Genomic DNA, 19,217 nt, shown 5'->3' with positions numbered 1-19,217 from the left:
ACCTTGTGAGGTTCAACGGGGCCAAGTGCGAGGTCCTGCACCTGGGCTGGGGCAATCCCAAGCACAAGTACAGGCTGGGCGGAGAATAGGTCAAGAGCAGCCCTGAGGAGAAGGACTTGGTTGTGTTGGTGGATGAGAAGCTCAACATGAGCCGGTAATGTGCGCTCACAGCCCAGAAAGCCATCCCCATCCTGCGCTGCATCCCCAGCAGCATGGGCAGCAGGGCGAGGGAGGGGATTGTCCCCCTCTGCTCTGCTCTTGTGAGACCCCACCTGGAGTACTGCGTCCAGCTCTGGGGACTCCAGTATAAGAAGGACATGGACTTGTTGGAGCGGGTCCAGAGGAGGCCATGAAGATAATCCGAGGGCTGGAGCACCTCTGCTATGCCTGGAGTACTGCGTCCAGCTCTGGGGACTCCAGTATAAGAAGGACATGGACTTGTTGGAGCGGGTCCAGAGGAGGCCATGAAGATAATCCGAGGGCTGGAGCACCTCTGCTATGAGGACAGGGTGAGAGAGTTGGGGTTGTTCAGCCTGGAGAAGGGAAGGCTCTGGGGAGACCTTGTAGCCCCTTCCAGCACCTGAAGAGGGCCTACAGGTAAGATTGGGAGGGACTCTTTGTCAGGCAGCGTAGCGATAGGATGAGGGATAACAGTTTTGAACTAGAAGAAGGTAGATTTACATTAGATAGAAGGAAGAAGTCTTTACTGTGAGGGTGGTGAGGCACTGGAACAGGTTGCCCAGAGAAGCTGTGGCTGCCCCATCCCTGGAGGTGTTCAAGGGCAGGCTAGATGGGGCTTGAGCAGCATGGTCTAGTGGGAGGTGTCCCTGCCCATGGCAGGGGGGTTGGAACTGGATGATCTTCAAACATCCCTTCCAACTCTAATAAGTCTATGGCTGTGCCTCTGCACCCTCCGTACAGGGAGGGGTGTCCTGCCTGCCTCAGCCCTGGGCTGGTGACCCGGAGCACAGCAGGTCACATTTATGACTCTTTGTGTGCAAAAATAGGAGTATTATATGTTGTGGCGACTGCACTGACCACTGAAATGGGCAGAAAACATCTGTCATTCACCTCTCTCTCCAAGGAGAGGTGAGAGACATGATATTTTTATCGTTAGGGCTGCTATGAGGGTTTAGAAGATAAATGTGTGTAAAAGCACTTTGAAGATGACATATGTCTGCGTGCTTTTGGGTGGGAAGCGTTTAAAAGTTTCTTAGAGCTTGAGAAAACACGAAGACAATATGTGATTCCATGACTAGCATAGTTGATGGTGAACTAGCTTAAATAACTGAAACTTAAATGTTTAATAGACTCTTCAGGGCTGTTTCTGTTGTGGCTGGTGACACAAAGCAGGTCAGGCCAGCCTACAGGAGTCAGTCTGTGACGGGCACAAACTGCAAAGAAACAGTACATTTCAATAGTACAGTGTTGCTGTATCGAGGATGCTGAGCTGCACCGATTTAAATTAAGAGGTGGTGGATCTTCAGTGATAAAGCTGTAGAACTAGTAAGACTTAAGGCAGCCAGAACTTCAAAAAACATGCTATGCACACATAAAGATTACATGCACTTTATATGTAGTACATGTATGTGTATGCACATATACTGCTGTCTTTGTCATGTTACTTAGAATCGTTTTGTTTTATCTGTATAGGTGAAGAATTTTTTAAAATTAAAAAGCCATCCTTCAATGAAGTAACCTTTAGAATTCAAAAGAAGGAAAACCTACTGTCTGCACAAACAGAAGTTGAAGAAAGCAAAAGTAAGTACTTTTTCCAGTTGAATATTTTATGGAATACTTATATGAAAATATATTACAAAAAAGGTAAGTGAAAAGTGATGTACAAATACTGCTGTTAGATGTCTTTTACTTGTTAATTGAACCCAGGATTACACTTACAAAGTTACTTTACAGGTTTATAATTTTAATCTATTTGTGTTGAAATTATTTTCTATAAGACGTTGGTAAAACAGTATCAGAACTTGGAGGCTGTTCTTGAGAATAGGGGCTGTTCTTGTTGGATATGCAGAACTCCAATAGTACATCAGAGTGAATAAACGTTTGATAAATTTATACTTCAGCATCATATCTTTCAAACTGTGGGGTGTGATATTTGGGGTTCGTGTGTTTTACAAACAAGTGTGCCTAGAAGTTCTCTCCCCCTCTATTCCCCTTTGACACCTCTGTCAATTCACAGATACACATCAAGTTTTCTGACATAGGGTGTATTAATGAGGACAGGTGGACATAGCTAAGTGACCAGTCCTTGCTGCTGCAAGGTGTAAATAGTTACTGGTAACCAGTTATGAGGCATCAGATTCCAGCAGCTGAAACTGAAATAATGAATTTTACTTTTTTTCCCCTAATACAGAAATCTGTCAGTTGGAGCCTAGAACTGACAACACCAAAGGCACTCGTGAAGAAGAGGAGGAGAAGAAGGATGAAAGTTATTCTTCACTAAGTGAGGACTACAACAGCTCAGGCTCGGAAAATGAATCCAGCTCTCCACAGAGGAAGAAGGGTTTATCACCAGGTTAGTTTCCTGGATTTTTTTTTTAAGGAAGCTATTTTACAACAATCTTTGTTTGAAGTACATGATGAGATAGGTGGGATGAATCCCACTCAGCTTAAATCACATAAGATGTAGGCATCTTGTTTGTGTTGAGTGACAGCTATCCTTCTGAAAGAATAATTGGTGGTTCCCCAGTATTTTTGGTTGCAGATGTTTGTTGTATTTCTGCGTCAATTTTGGAAATGGATCAGAAATTATGGCCATTGGTTTCAGAAGAAAGGCAGCAAAAAATTTCTGTTTAATGATACACAGCTTCCTTCATGAGATTAAAATACAACCTCACTTGTATTGATTTTTAAACTTTGGATTTCTTTGTGAACTCACTGAATTTAGTAACCCTGATCTACTGGGGAGATGGAGAAAAGGAGGATGGGCTAACAGTGATTTATTTAAAAGAAAAAAAAGTCTCGAGCTTTAATTTTAGTCTGAGAGCCACTTTTTAAGGATGCTTTTCCACCTCCTTATATTCGACATGGTAAGCACAGTAGAAAAACCTCTCGTGTCGTGTATTCAGAATTGTACAGTGATCCTGTACAGTGGTGATTATTGACATTAGGAGCAATACAGAGTGTTGCTTTCACTCTGTAGCTTAGATTTTCCTTCTCTTCCATACAGGTACTATCCCCAGTGCAGCTTGTATTGATGCTGCTCGAAGGAAACGTCACTTAGCCAGGACACGGGCTGATTATCTTCCACTGGATGTTTCAAACAGTCGTCAGGTCTCTCGGAGAAGAGAAAGCAGTGATTTAGAGAGTGAAGATGAGTCTGATATGAGGAATCTCAATTTTGTACCTAAAATGAGAACTCTTAGGCAGAGGATGACTGAACACATGGGTGAGTTTGTGCCATTTCTCCCTGTCGTTGTGGCTTAGTTTTACTGATGTCTGGAAGACTATGGGACTTGTGCAGTAATGAGTGAGCACAGCGCAAGGCTTTGCTCCTCAGAGGTGTTGGCAAAAAGCCGTACAGCTGGTGTTTGGTGCTTTATGTGGGACACTAACCTGGTTTAGGTCTGACTAATGTGGTGGCACAGGATGCTTTGAGAAACATTTAAAAAATTATTTTTGGCCTTGTTGACTGCAAAAATTAGCCTTGTAGGAGAAACAGCATTCAATGTGAATGAAGTTGCTGTGTCATAAGACAAACTGTCCCACTGAAGTTTTCTAAATGCTGCATGCTGCTTCTGGTCCAGTCTTCCCAGTGCTTTCGCTGTATTGATATTATAGCTGTTCTTGAAAAGGAAGGAAAAAAAAAAGTAAAATCCAACAACTCAGCCCTTCAGCAAACCTATTGCACACAGAGCATATGTGGCTTTTCCATTGCTTTTTTTTCCCTCATAGCTGCTTTACACTTGAGTTTATAAAGCACTGGTTTGCCATAGTTGTAGATTGGTTTTCTGTATTATTTGAGTAAACGTTATAAGGAATATGTAACTGTGAGCTGATTCTGCACTTATAATTAATACTAAAGATATTTTTGTATCTATAGTAAAGTATAGATGTTAGAGCACTCAAGCATTTGCAGTGTATAATGTTGCTGCTATAGTCTAACTATGTATTATACACAGCTTTGCTTTGAGATGTTTTTGCTCCTCATACTGCAGTAATAGGTTTCTGAGAAACAGTATGTTGGGGAAATTAATATTGGTGTGAATTCTACAAATTCTAGCCATTTCCAAGCCTTCCTTGCCTTTCAGTTTGGAAGTCCTCCATCTACAGTTTTTTACTCTGCTGGGTTTTGTGTGTATCACTTCCCAGTAATGGTTGGGAGAACCATTGTTGCTTTAGAGGGTGGAGATCATGGGAGGGGAAAAATAGTTACTGGATGTAATTACATCTAATAATGATTGTTTTCACTTCTAGTGTCTGTGAGTGATGAATCAAGTGAAGACGATGCACAAATTAAGTGGGAAGAACAGCAAATAAAGAAAGCCGTTAAACTGTCTCAGGTGACGCATGCTTTCCTAACCACTGGAAGTTGCTTTTTGCACACTGGCAAGAGAGCTTGTTCTAGAGTACTGTCATATCTCCTGCCTGTCCTCTCGTTAGGGAGTTTTTAGGAAGTTATACCCTAATTCTTCAGTGAAAAGGCAATTAGAAATAGAAGGTGGTAATGAAAATCTGTAATCTCTGTCTAGCTGCTCAGAAGCAGGGTATTGTCTACCTGTGTATGTTGGAAGACTGTGAAAGGCAGAGAATAAAATTCGGAACCCTCATTATTTTTTTTTTTTTCTGCCATGCAAGGGATCTTGAAAGCAAGAGTATGCAAATAGTACAAATGTCAAAAAGTCACAAAGGAAAAATTATTCTTTTATTATGCTAAACTTCTGTTGGATGGCAATTTGAGAGCTCTTTTCACAGTTCAGCAGAATTCTGGTAAATAATTGGCAAAAATAAACTGTGTATCTTCTGATGACCTGAAGTTTTTGTTTCTGGCTTGAATCACCTCCTCTGGATCAGACTAGGAAAGTCTGAATAACCATTACTTTATTTCAGAGTAGGCAATTGTAGAAATTTCTGTCTGATAAATGGGAGTAGTTTGAGGACTGGGAGAAAGTTACATCTTTCTGGTGCTGAATTTCAAATCCAGTATGATTGGTGTTCTTAGGTCCTCATACTCACTTCTCAAAAACTGTTGATTTCTGCTGTTCAGGAAACTGCAACAATTTTTAGTAGCAGACCTTGTTAGTCACGGACTTGATTGTTTCAACTGATTGTGTTTTGGCTAGATTTTTATATACAGACTCCTACTGATTTAGAATGCAAAGTGTCTTTTAATTTATAAGCTAAAATTCAGTGGAATCCTTTTTTTAGTTATGATTACAGTTAAGCTGAGTTGTCAGAATGAAAAATCTGTCTTTTGTCCACTGGCTTTGTCAGAAGGTAGCATTTGTATTGGGGGAGAGGAAATCAGAAAGTTTACTATGAGAAAACGGAATATTAAATGACTAATGGATGGCAAATAATTTATCATAAACATATTCAAATAATTTTTAAAAAGCAAGAGATGAGTAAAATTGGGTATTGTCATCACTGCTTGGCTGTAGTTTATTTCTACATTCTATATTTAGAATCTTAATACAAGCAAAGTTTCAGCTGTCAGTTTAGAAGCATTATGCAATATTGAAAGCTATTAATATTTTCAGACCAAGACAGCAACTTAAGTGGACCCTAAGTTATGGATTACTTTGCTGTTTATATGTTTATGTACCGCATGTTTTTATACAACATATATATGCAGTGTTTCATACTGTTTCCCTTGCATTTGTGTTGTATTTTTCTGTACAGCATTTCTGTACTTTATAGATGATTGAAATATGTATTTTTATATCATATGCCTTGTGTATTCAAATGATACATCTTGTTGATCTATAGAGCTGCAGAGGGAAAACTTGTGTAAATGGTGTATTAAAAATTAACTCTTAAAATTCTTGTAGGAAACTTATGATGATGCTTCCCTGCATAAATCTCCAGCAGCTAAACCAAAGTTTGATCCCTCTGTTTCTTTACCACCTGTGAACTTGGAAATTGTGAAGAAGCGATTGACTGAAAGGTAAATCTGCCTTTATGAACTTAACTTTTGAGTTGTCTGAGTTTTTGTCATGAAATGAGAGATGACAGCTTTGAAGTCTTATGCACTTTCTAGAGTATTGGAGGATTTTGGGGTTATTTCCTGTGTACTATGCCTGTTATCATGTCCAGTAGAGTACTACAAATATTTACCTGGCTATGCTTTGTAGGGGAGCATTTGGACTTTTTCAAGAGTGTTTTATCAACTGGAACTTTAGAGAGTAAATTCATTTAAATGGCAGCAGCTCTTTATGCTTGCTGGTAGTTTTTGACAGGAGCATAGGTTCAATGTTACGTTTGCCCAGCAAGCAAAACTTCACCCGGGGCAGGTGGAGCTGGCAGTCCTAGCCCTCTTACGGTGGTTCTTACACCAGCTGCAAAATTAGCTCAGTATTTCCTAAAGCAGCAGTAAATTCTCTGCAGCCTGTTTAGGCAAACTAGAACCTGCCTTGATTTTTTTCTTTAGTCATGTGGCAGGCTGTGACTTTCCTTTAGCAGTTCAGCTGCTGTACGTGCAGTTGAAGTGTCCTGGGATGGAGGCGGAAACCTCCAAGAGGGTGTGCGAGAAGGACAGCTGGGCTCAGGCAGCCTAAGGTAAGCCATCCCCTGTCATCTCACGGAGCACCAAGAAGCAACTGTTCAGATAAGTTTAGACAAGTAACATTATACAGCTGAAAGATCAATATACGCTATGGACTTGCCCTGAGTTCTCTCTATATGCTCTGCTTTGTACAGATCATAATTCATCTGCTTGTTTAAAGAAACTGTCCAAGAAATTGGACTAAATATTTTTGTGGAATCGTATACTTTCTTTGCCTTAACCAACTGAACAGTATGAGTTAGGTGAAGTGGGAATTTATGTACAGTATTAAATAAGAAAAATGAGCATAAGGCTATGAAGAATGGGACACCTGTTTGGAAGATAGCAAGAAGGGGAGGGGGAACCTCTGATGTAAACTTGATAGATGTGTTTAATAAATAACTAAATGCTGAAATACCTTTTTTTATTAACTTGTAGCACAGTAGAGAACAATAGCTTCTTCAGTTACTCTCACTGAAAAGCGTTCCCTGCTTCAGGGAAGTGAAATGAGTTGCAGTCTGTTTCTTGGACCTGCTACAGGCTTGCTCAAGCTGAGCAATCACTTGGGATATGTCAGGAGGGAAGAGGGAGGGGAAGAGAAAGCAGAGTAATACATGTAAATACATGTAAATGTTCCTGTGTTACCTATTTATTAGTTAGTGACAGCTGTAGACATAGGTTCCTGAGTTTTATCACCTAGTAGCACCAAGAGTCCTCAGTTGGTTTGTATTTAGTAGTGAGCACATGGTGATGCTTATAGGTACTGCTATACATGCAACTTATGTTAAACTAGGATAGACAAGCTGACATGAACTGTAGTTTTCCCCAGATTACATTGGGTAGAATCTGTTTAATGTGATATCACAAAATTTGTCTTTTTATATTTTTGGGAAGCATGGTGTATTGGGGGCTCCAGGTAAAATGTCAGTGATGCTTTCAAAACTAGCACCGCATAAGTGACATTTGAATCTCCAAAGCATGATGCTTGTCCACACCCCGTACTACTGCAAATGTTGGCATGGGTAAATCTTTCAACACTGCTTAGGTCAAATGCAAGTACTATTATTAGCACAGGCAAAGAGTTTGTGTCTGACTTTAATGGGGAAAAATGTTTTGGAATGCATCAGCTGTTAACTTGGCAATAGTTTTAGTGGTCTGTGTTTCTCTCTTTTAGGATAACATCATTGCAGGATGTGCACTGTGCCCACCAGAGGGAGTATGAAAAATATATGGAGGACATTGAAAGTTCAAAGATGAATGTCCAGGAGTTAGAGAAGTCTTCAGATGCAGCTCAGAATTACAAATTCTACAGGGCCATGAAAACATATGTAGAAAACTTGATAAACTGTTTGAATGAAAAAGTATGTATATTTTCCTCTTCCTTTGTTTTTTTTTTAGATGATAAAGGTGCATTCTGTCAATGAAGGATTAGGGGGTTTTGTTTGGAAATGATAAGGGACAGCACTCTATTAAAAATCACTTCTATCAGAAGTTTCAACGTAACAGGAAAAAAAAATATAGGGAAAACAAATCAACCCTCACCTGAAGTGATGATCAAGCTAGTATAGGTGTACTGACTTGAGCTGTGATCTCGCCTAGATTCTGTTAGATGAAAACAAAATATTATTGGAGGGAGTTTTCTGCAGGTCTAGTAACCAGAATGCACTGAAGTTGAATGAGAGGTGGTACTTAAAAAAAATACTTTTGGAATATCCTGAAATGTTTTTACTCAGGGTTATGTAACCTCGTGTAGGTTCGAGTTGGGATTGAGTTAGCAGAACTGCGTGAGAACTTGTCTGTGTTATCAGCTGCATCTCTTTTCCTGAACTGCAGACCTTGTGTACGTAAAAAGGTGGAGACTGGGAGAAGGGGAGGACCTCCCTAAAGTTCAGCCTCAGTGAAAGTAAACTGGATTTATCCTCTATAGATAGTGGTGTCAAATCTAATTTATGTCACTTAGTTGTATCACAGTTGTGAATTTCTTTACTTAACTTCAAAGAGAACAAATGTTAGTTAATGAATACGTTTTCTTTAATGGTTAGTGTCTCAAAATCGAGCTGAAACCAGTAGTGTCCTGTTGAACCTTTTGTATGAAGTCTTAGGTAGTCTTGTGATGAGCAAATGGCATTTAGTTTGAGTCTTACAAAAAAGCCTGAAAAACTCCAATGACCAGGAATGTATTTTTCAATCTGTAATATTTTGGTTCTAATTTCACGGCTCTACTGAAAACCCATGAAAGCTGTTTTTTGTTCATTCTTTTGGGATTTTAATTAATTGAAAACCTGATTTCTGTTTACTATATTTCAGCTGAAATACGTTAATGACCTAGAATTGACTGCACACGTACTTCTTCAGCAACAAGCCATGAGAATATTGAAACGAAGGCAAGATGAGCTGAAAAATGAATCTGCTTATATTCAGCATCTAGCAAGTTAGTATGAAGTTAGAAGTTATTTTCTTATTGAAATATTCACTCTTTGAGCAGAAATATACAGTTACCTTTTGAATTAAGTTTTTAATTTTCATCTTTGATCTTCTTTCCCTTTCCCATTGTTGGTAGGTGTGTTCTACTATACCTCAATTGAAATCCTTACCTCAGTCAGGCCCATGATACTATTTTTCTCTGGTTTAATAGTGAATGTAACATGACTAAGTACTTTGTCAATTTTTAGTTATTCAACTGATTTCCCATCAACATTTAAAAAGAAAAGCGGAGTCAGTTTTCTAGTAAGTCTTAAGTAGGAGAAAGCCTGCTGATGGAGGATTCTGTGAATATATGAAGAAGCAGTGTGTTTACTTGGCAACATCACTTTTATGTGAGTGTCTTTAAGGCTGTGCGTGTGCTCAGAATGGAGATTTCAAACTAGGAAGTGACACTTATATGAACAGAAGGGCATGAAGAAAGAAGCCTCTTTGTAAGGGTTTTACCAAAAACAAAATAGTGTTTTGTTGTTTTTTTTGTCACTGTAGGAAAAAGTATTACAACTTTCTCATCTCATATTTTCTTTTCACACCACTGTACTGTTTGTATGCCATGCGAATCTTTAGCTGCTGCTGTTCAAAAAAGAAACAAACCCCAAACCCAACCTCCAAAACCAAACCCTTTAAAACTGTTTAGGCAAAGCTAAGAGCAATATGCTTGGAGCTGCTGGGAACAGATGGAGGCCAGATGCACCAGAGTCTGGTAACTACTAATCATATAGGTTCAGTCTTCTCACGACACAAGATAAAGTGCTGATCAGAGAAAGCTAGCAGCCTGTATGATTTTGTAAAATGGTGTAGCAGACTGACAGCAGGAGTTAAGAATACCATAATAATAGTTGCCCTTAAAATGATTTTACTTCCAGCTCATCACAAATGAGATTGTACTTGCATGTTTAACAGCACTTTTAATTGCTTTTATGTTCCTAGTTGTATTTAATATAGTGGAAAGATTGGGTGTTTTTTTGTACATGGTAATACTGCAGTAGTAGTACACTTTTTTTTTGCCAGCTAACAGTGCTACGAATGAATGGCCCAACTAGAATATGCTTCTACTTTCTGTTTCTGGGTTGAACTCAAGAGTCAGAGCTGGGGTAACTGGGGTCACACAGTCAATGACCACTCAAATAACAGGAGACAGTTGGGAGCCCACGAGTCTTGAAATCTAAATACATTTTGAATACTGTGTGTCAGGGGTTTAACTTTCATTACAGTGTTTGAACAAAACCTCGAAAGTTATTCTGATTTATTACATGGTTTCACTTTTGCCATAGTAGATCCCTACACTTGCCTTTTACGCTGCTGAGAACCTATTGTGGAAGGCGTGAACTTCCTTTTCCAGGACTGGGAAACAGTAAGCATTGACTGGAGTGTCATCAAACTCACCTTTTCATCTACTGCTACAAGGCAACAACCACATCTGAATATATGCAGTTAACAAGTAATATTTACTGTGTGTTATTCTGGAGACTGTTAGAGTTTTGATTAGGAGTTTTGATTTTTCTTTGGCTGTGTTCCGAATGAAGAAAAATAGAAGGAGAATTAGTATTTCCTTATTGAGGAAACAGAACTTAAAAATTACACCATTTTATTTTTGGCTGATTCTGTCTTCTGCTAGGTGGGAATGACAAACCAACTAATGGCGGTTTGGAAGGTGATGAGAAGTCACAGCTTCTGGAAATGTGTGAACATCGAAGGTAGGTATTATGTATAATTAACTCTGGTAAATGTACCGTACACTGGCCTGTCATTTATGCAGTGATGAATGTAAACCTGTAGGATTACTAAATGTGATTGTACAAAAACTACGTATTTGCTTTCCAAAGCTCAAAGTACTTGGAAACCATCTATTTGTTAATGACATTCTTTTCATGTTGATTTAAGAGATCTTGCTACTTTAAATTAATAAGTCTTAAGCAAGGCTGTTTACATAACTGTATGGCAGAAACTTTTTCTGTCCTGTTGTAGTAAATGAAATTATGAACTTATATAGAAATATGTTTTTGTATTATTGTATAGATAGCAAAAAAAGTCAGGCAGTATTGTTGCTGCTGGGGGTGGTGGTGGCAAGTGAAGCAAAGCAATATCTAGCCCCTTGCCTGCTGTCAGCATAGGCCAGATACCACATTTTGGATATTACACCGTTCAGAGACTGCTACTGATTTTTTGTGCAAAGTTATTGGGAGCTTTCAAAGTTTTTCAGTTGCATTGGTGCCTCATCTCATAACCGTACTTTGAAGTGGCAAGAGCTTTGGCGTTTTTATGGATGAAAAATGATATAATAAAAACTTCCACTTGAAGCATTTCACCTTTATGTTAATTGATGTAAATAACTGTATGAAATATTTATAGATACCATTTTCATACCATGTATCATTTTCCCGTGGCAGAGATGCAAGCTATTGGCTTTGCAGCCTGTTATGGTTCTTGGTGTCATGGCAGTATTTTTTTGTGCCCAGATGGCACTTAGGTGCTCTCACAATTTTTATGTGGGCTGTTGCACAAGTGATGCAGAGCTGAGGTGTCAGACTGAGAACTCAGTAGTTTCCTGTACACCGAAACTGCCAGAGACAGTGTCCAGTACCACACTAGATGTTTAGCGTTCCAGGTGGGATGAGTTATTAGCCTCATTAGGGAATGAGGTGAAGTGAAGGTTAGTACATGGTTCATAGGGGAGATCAGAGACGTTCCCAAAGCCTTTCGTTCTTCCATGGTTTCTGTGTCCTTATGGTTACACAATTACTATTGGTCTCTGATTGTGTTTCCTTAGGCTGTTGCTCTCACAACTTGATCTTAGTACATTTTTTTAAGTCGGATTATTTTCATTATGCTTTCTTCTGCGTACAAGGCGAGGATAACTCATGTGAGTTCATTACAATATACAGGACTTGCAGACGGCAACTGAGAGAGTGTTCAGGAGAAGCTGGTCACCATGAAGGCATGTCGAGTGATGATGAGCTGACTCCAACAGAGGCAACCGAGTTCCAGAAGAGCAAAGGTTGGTGCCAGTCTCACTGTAATGTCCGAGAACAAAATCTCTTTCTGATATTTTTTAATGATTTTCTTTTTTTTTTTTTTTTTTTTTTAGGAAAGGTGAAGAAATAATTCGAGTTACATATTCTTAGTTACAATAGAAAAAAAAATGCGTTCAGGCAGTTCTGACTGATGACTTGGGAAGAATAGGTGCATGGTTGTAGATTTCTTTTGGTGTGAGTTTTGTTGTGGTGGCATTGCACATGACTGTTTCAACTGGGAGTAAGTTCTTTTAGATTATGCCAAAGCTGATCTGACAGTACTCAATGCAATGCTGCAGTGTGTTTTGTGTAATCAGTTCATTTTCTGAAGATAGAGTGAATTAAAGGTTGGTGTTTTAATTATCTTGAATGAATGGATGAAGAGGAGCAGGGAAAGGCATAATAGCTTTTCTCCAGATAACAGCAGGAGGTTTTTCATATCTGAAATTTTATCACTGTGGTAAAAAGTTTGAAACGTAGTGGTTGTGTGAATTTGTGGAATAGATTGTGAAGAAACTTGCCTTTTTTTGGTCTTCTGATGGTATTTTTTTCTGAAACTGGGTTTTCCAGAGAGCTGTTTTTAAAACCTGTTTCAGTGTCAGATGTGCCAAAGATAAATGATAAATGCAATTATCATACAGATATTTCATATGATGCATAAACTCTTCAGCATATGCCTCGATAAGTTCTGTGATTGTTTCTTTTTTATTTCCAATAAATATTATCCATAGATAACCTTTTAGAGGATAGTAGGAAAATCTTTGAAGATGTTCATGCAGATTTTTGTGACATCAGAAAAATCCTGTTGAAATTCCAGGAATGGAAAGAGAAGTTTCCTGACTCTTACTGTGATGCTTATATCAGTTTCTGCCTGCCTAAGCTATTAAATCCGTTGATCAGAGTTCAGTTAATAAATTGGAATCCTCTTGAGGTAGGTGCATCAGCTGACTTTTTTTTTTTTTTTACTTCAAAAACTGTATGTGCGTTTGTATATTAATGTACCGGTGACCGCTGTGCTTCTGGGTATTACACTGAAGCAGTAGGCTGTAGTCAGTAAAGCCTGTTCTGTTTCTGGACCGTACCATCTTTGTGAACATACCTTTTCTGCCTTATTTGTCCTTGTTAATTGGTGATATGTGTGGGTATTTCTGGCAGCCCAAAGTGTGTCTGAGCAGAGGCATGCAGTTTTCAGGGAAAACTTCTGTGTGGGAACTTTTATGTGGGTTGTAGGGGCACTCTGGAGCCTGGGGTAAGTATGTTAACTAGAAGGAGAAGGTCCATTTCTTCCTGTCAAGTCACTTTTTGTATATGAACCTTTTTCACATGTATTCATATGAAAATTGAGATGTTTTTTCTATACATAGCACAGTGCATTAGAAATTAATAGAAAGATACGATGTTGGTCCCAGAAACTGAAGTATGTGGTTGGAATCTTTCTCCTTTGCACTTACCTTCAGCCCCTTTTGCAACACCCCATGTAAAAACAATTCTTTTCCTGAGTGTTTTGGAGACACGTTAACAGTCCCACCCTTTTAATTGTAGCTTTAAATCTAGTTTTCCTGATTCTCTGGTTTGGCCCATTCAGTGGTGGGGGTGGATCTGAAATTGAGTGGGAATGTGTGGTATCATTGAATGGAGCTTTTCTCAATCCTGACCAGCTGAACAACTAACAGGAATGATCTTTCAGCAGAATTTTACAGAGTTGGAAGAGATGCCCTGGTTCAGAGCTATAGAAGAATTCAGTGATGCCAAAAACATACCTGAATCAAAAAGGGATGATGATCCTGATAAAGAAGTCTTGCTTAGAGTAATTGAAAAAACTATTCTTCCAAAAATTACAGGTATAGTAAGATTGTCTTGAAAATGTTCACTGCAGCTAGGTAATCAAACCTTAAATAACTGATTGCTGTCAAATGATGTTAGCGGTATAATGGCGCTCCAAGATGTCGTGATTACCTAGTTCCACAGAGTGGAGCTGAGGTAGCCTCTTTTTAACTGGGAGCTTTTGATATGTTTAGTTCTGCTACGTTGTAATGTCTTGAAACTGGAGCGAATAACCACTTGTGTATCATGAATTAAATAAATTCCCTTTTTTTTTTTTTTCTCTCCAGCATTTGTAAAGAATGTGTGGGATCCTTTATCTACTTCACAGACAGAGAACCTTGTCCAGCTTTGCAAAAAGCTGTTTGAAAAACAAGTCCTTTCCAACAATGAATGCAGTCGAGCAAAAGAGGTAAAAGCTCCTGTGGTGTTGGGGGAGAACTTCATCCACTGTGTGTGCTCTTGTGGGCACTTAGAACATTGTCCTGAAGTTGTTCAGTTCTGACTACTTATTTGTTTTGTCACTTTCTATTAGGAAGATTTAACAGTTAAACTTCCATCTCTCTAATGCTCTTGTTAGTGAAGATGACAGGAGATGGGATGCTCTTGAGGGAGAAATTAGCTCCTGTTCCTAGAAAAATTCTGCCTCTACCTATCAAGAATCTGATTGTAGATCTAATCTTGCTTCACTGACATAACAATGGTTAGACTTCAGATTTGCATTTAATTATCTTTAAAAATTTGAGCTTTAAATGCCAGTGATGCTCTGGTGGTCAACTCCTTAAGCTTTTATTTGTAAAGCAGATCTAGAATTTTAAAACTTTTAAATCCCCAAAGGTTAATTAGCTAGGAGAAAGACTACTTCCTAAACTTAGCAATCTTTAATAATTACTTTTATATACATAGTCACTCTAGCATGCCCTTCTTCAGCCTGATTCTGGTTTTATTCTGATGTAAATCTGGAAGTTTATCTAGTATAGAACTGGTGAAATGGGTGGATGTTTAGGCCCTGAGTATGAAAAGAAATATTTCAAAGAAAATGTTTATGCCTTTCAACTGAGCCTTCCAAAGGTTGCTGACTTGAAACCATGATAATGTGTGTACAGAAAGTAAAGTAATCCAGAATTTTAAATAAATTAAAAAAAAATATATATAAAAAAGGTAGGTGTCAAACTATGACACCTAAAACCATGTTACCTAAAACCACATACTGTCCTAGCTGTGATGATTTTTACATAGGATCTTCATAAAAAGCTGTGAAATTCTATGTTCATAACTTCTTTTGTTGTTAATCTGTACAGTTTTCCTGCTGCGTAGCAAATTAACATGCCTAAAGAGTTCTCACTTAGAGAAATAACTTGATCTTAGTAAATAATCTGAACCCTATAGATAATTAGAGCTGTGATTTGTCTACTGTTTTAAATATATTCATGGTTTCAGTGTTTATTATATACAAGTGGGTAACTACTTTGCCCTGATTAGCATATTGCACTTCTAGATGAACAAAATAACTTTTGAAGTTACTATAAATGGAAGATGAAGTCTTTCTTGTGAGGACGCATTAATAATTGTATCTTTAATAGGATTTGATGAACATGGTTGTCCTAAGAATGAAGAAATCTGTAGAGGAAGATGTCTTTATTCCTTTGTATCCTAAAAGGTAAGCTGACTCTGGGACTTTTGTTAAACTTCTTTTTAATTCCCATAGATGTAGATGAAATATTATGTTAACAATACTATTAATTGTATATAAATCATTTCAATGATTATCGTAACCGTTAACAGCTGATGGAAAAAACATGCCTTCTACTGTTTTATTACAGGAAAGGTTATGGACCCTTGTTCGTGTTTATGAGCTCTTTCTAAAAAGAGTAACTCCACTGTTTTATACTTTTTTTCTCCTGTAACCAAGTGCTTTCCAGTATATGAAGCCCACAGTCTGGTTTTAGCATAGAAACTTATATCTGAGTGCCTGTGCCAGTTTAGGTGGTCTGGTCCCACGTGCATGTGTCCCCTGATTCCTCCTGTCATTCCTAAAATAGCGTTTATATTGTTGATTGATATTACTGGTCACTATTACATAGATCGGAGCGAGTAGGAATCTGGGAGACGCGGGGTTAAGATGCAGCTAGGACAGAAGCTTTGCTAAACTGGTGTAGGATGTTTGGTTCTAAGCAATGCTGTTTTGATCTGAATCCATTACATGTTGACACAGGCGTTTCCAATTGCTAGTTTTACTGGAAATTATTTCATAGTAGTTTTATTATAATAGGTTCAAATTGGCAGATATTTCCCATGGCCTTTATTCTGGTTGTGGCTGTCACTGCTGAAAGAGTGCCAGAATTAACATTCATTGGTATCTACAAGATCAATTGTCTGTTTATCGTCTTTTAAAAGCAAACAAAACCCAAAACCTTATTTTACCTTTTTCTTCTTTCCGTGTCTAGCACTGTGGAAGACAAATCATCACTATGTTCAAAATTTCAAGAAAGACGATTTTGGTCAGCTGTTAAGGTAGAGAAAATACACCTTTTTTTTTTTTTCTTTGAAATTCATTTTAGTGAAAAATATTTTTGCAGTCAGTCAGGAAATATATCTTGAGGCAAGTCTGATTACTGGGAGATTAATGCATTTTTATGAGGATGGATAACCATTTTTCTCAGTGAAGGATGTGTTCTCCGTGCAACCTGCATGTGATGATTTAAGAATGAACTATAAATGAACACCCAACTGGTATTCGTTCCTGTTTACCCAACTGGTACATCCTCTGCAGGAGACTTTGATCTGATGATCTGACCATCTGTTCCTGCTGGTTCTTTTTTTTTTTCTTTTTTTTTTTTTCTTCTTCTTCTTCTTGAGCGGGTCAGCCAGGCCTGTTGGCCTTACATCATATTAGTTAGTCGCTGTCACCCAACACTAGAGGGACAGACAGGTTCTTGTGGGGATCCTGGGCAGAATGATGATGACACTTAAGTTGTAGGTACAATTAAAGCTTTGTTATTTTTTTTTTTTTAACAGAATTTTCTGATCAGCCTAGCATAGCATTTTATGATCAGAATAGCACAGAATTTTTAGAAAAAGAATCAGTGTAGCACAATTTTATAAGTAGCATAGCACAGAATTTATAGCACAGCTTATGTTATGGTTCCTAATCACCTGGGCCCTCTGCAGGTCGGGTCAAATCTTAATTTGCAGTATCAATAGTAAACCAATCATAATCTAGGCTTGAAACATGTAAAGGAATACGAGTCACTCAGTCCTCAGAGGAAGCAGAGGACGGTAGAGGTGTCCCTCTTTCATGCTTTCAGATTTTGACTGCTAGCTCTTCTGTGAAAAGAATAAAGCACAGTGATCTTCTGTCCTTGGGTCTTATATATATATTTGTGTACAGTTCATATGCACATGTAAAATTAATTATCCTACTTGATAAGAGTATTTACTATATGCAGCTTATTAGTGGCTAACTGACAATAAGTTTGGAAAGTGTGAATCCTGGGTTTTGAGTACTTAAAGTGGATGGACATAAATGATCTTTCTATCTTTGTCTTATATAAAACTTGCAATATTGTGTTTTAGCACCCCTTCAGCCACCAGGTATGCACATTCTCTGTTTCTTCATTCCTGCAGCTGCTCTCCAATGTTCTTCTTTGGGATGGGATTGCACAAGAAGATACAATCCGTGATTTGGGACTGAGCAAGCTGCTGAATCGTTACCTCCTTCTGAAACTTGTGAACACGCCACCAGGGCCGGATTATATAGAAAAGTGTAATAAGGTAAAAGACAACATGTACATCGGAAGACAGTGTATGCTAAAAGCTATTTTTTTCATGAGGAGGGACTGAAACCACAGATGGAATACTTTAAAAACTTAAACAACATTTAAAATGTGTTTTTAGGGTTTTTTTATGACCTTGATGTATAAAAGCATTGTAGAGCAAATACTGGTCCATAGGTTCTTAAGAATTACTACTTGTAGGGATAATCAATCTTGGTTTCAAAGAGAAAACACACTACTAATAATGACTGAGCCTGCCAAAAAGTCCCTGTCAGAAGTGATGTCACTTGGTTCTATTGAAAGACTTTTCTTTTTAAACTTTTTTCAAATATTCTTGGTGTGAACAGGTGATTGCGTGCCTCCCAGAGAGATGGTTCCAAGATCTTAAAGGTGGATCAACTCTCCCTGAGTTACTGAACTTCTGCCAGCACTTGCTGCGATGTGCCCGTACGCTGCACAAAAATAACCACAGGTAAATAAGACTTTCCTTGGGATTCAAGCACTTCTCTGAATACTTTGTGTTAAATATTTCCTAAATTCCTTAAGTCTCATATATTTGACACTTTCAAGGATGTTCTTGTCGCATATATACATAAAACAAAAGATGGAGTCCATAATGCGAAGGAACGCTTTGCTGTTCCAGGCACTAGATGTTGGGTACTTAGTGACCAGTGTAGCCAAGGTCACCTGATGACAAGTGGCCAAGGACAGACACCTGACTCTTTTTAAAATTAAAAAACTTAAAGTGTACTTGTCAGGTACATAAATGTGTTGCTATATCTTTTTTGTTTGTTTGTCTTATTTTATAGTAATGAAACAAAAGAAGTTGTTCTCCTGCTGGTGAAAGTCAAAGCTCTGCACATTGTTGAAGACTTCATTGAAGAGCACAAACTTGAACACCTTAAATCGATGATCGGGAAATAGAAATTTTTGAAGCAACATCTATATTACTGAAACAAGCCTGATATTCATACTGTAACAGTTCTAATATGCAATTTAATTAGTGGATCCCGCCTACTCAAAGATGTAGTGGTAAATCACTGTCTTATTGTTAAACACTTGAGGGTTTCTTTTTTCCAAATGTCGTCTTCTGCCATCTAGTCCTGGGTTAAGTCTTTTTAGAAGTTACAGTTGTCAAAGTAAAGAGATGGTTCAGGCATTCTAAAACGTGATGATGCTTTACCCTTTTTGGCAGGATTGCTGGCAAGGTAGAACATGCCCATAAAGTTTATCACCGCTAGCCAGTAGACAGCTTTACAAGATATTTTCAGGGTTACATTGCTAATTATCGCTCTGAGTCGGCAGTCACTGAGCTCTTCTACCTTGTGGTGCACAGTGATTTTTGGTAGGGTTATTGTTGTTGTATTATCCCCAGTGAAAAAGAATTCATAATGTTGCAGGGGT

At 38.3% G+C, this 19,217-nt stretch overlaps 1 protein-coding gene across 1 annotated transcript; it reads left to right on the top strand.

Annotated features, from left to right (window-relative positions):
* The first annotated feature begins 3,342 nt into the window (after positions 1-3,342).
* Positions 3,343-18,737, top strand: GCFC2 (GC-rich sequence DNA-binding factor 2). The gene is made up of 15 exons (XM_009885300.1): positions 3,343-3,406; positions 4,435-4,520; positions 6,009-6,124; positions 7,896-8,082; positions 9,029-9,152; positions 10,821-10,899; positions 12,088-12,200; positions 12,948-13,147; positions 13,907-14,057; positions 14,328-14,449; positions 15,621-15,697; positions 16,485-16,551; positions 17,665-17,811; positions 18,161-18,285; positions 18,623-18,737. Exons 1-15 carry the CDS (start codon positions 3,343-3,345, stop codon positions 18,735-18,737), a joined length of 1,773 nt encoding a protein of 590 aa, XP_009883602.1.
* Positions 18,738-19,217: the final 480 nt, after the last annotated feature.

This window comes from Charadrius vociferus, unplaced genomic scaffold (assembly GCF_000708025.1).
Source record: "Charadrius vociferus isolate BGI_N301 unplaced genomic scaffold, ASM70802v2 scaffold173, whole genome shotgun sequence".
NCBI classification, from domain to species: domain Eukaryota; kingdom Metazoa; phylum Chordata; class Aves; order Charadriiformes; family Charadriidae; genus Charadrius; species Charadrius vociferus.
Note: the sequence above shows the minus strand (reverse complement) of the source record. Positions and strands in the feature narration are given on the sequence as shown.

Bases quoted from the DNA above. Each gene is read 5' to 3' on its own strand.
- GCFC2 (XM_009885300.1), top strand. From the start codon at position 3,343: ATGAGGAATCTCAATTTTGTACCTAAAATGAGAACTCTTAGGCAGAGG. The intron at 15,698-16,484 runs GTAAGCTGACTC...TTCCGTGTCTAG, and splicing joins ATTCCTTTGTATCCTAAAAG to CACTGTGGAAGACAAATCAT. The intron at 16,552-17,664 runs GTAGAGAAAATA...TCATTCCTGCAG, and splicing joins GATTTTGGTCAGCTGTTAAG to CTGCTCTCCAATGTTCTTCT.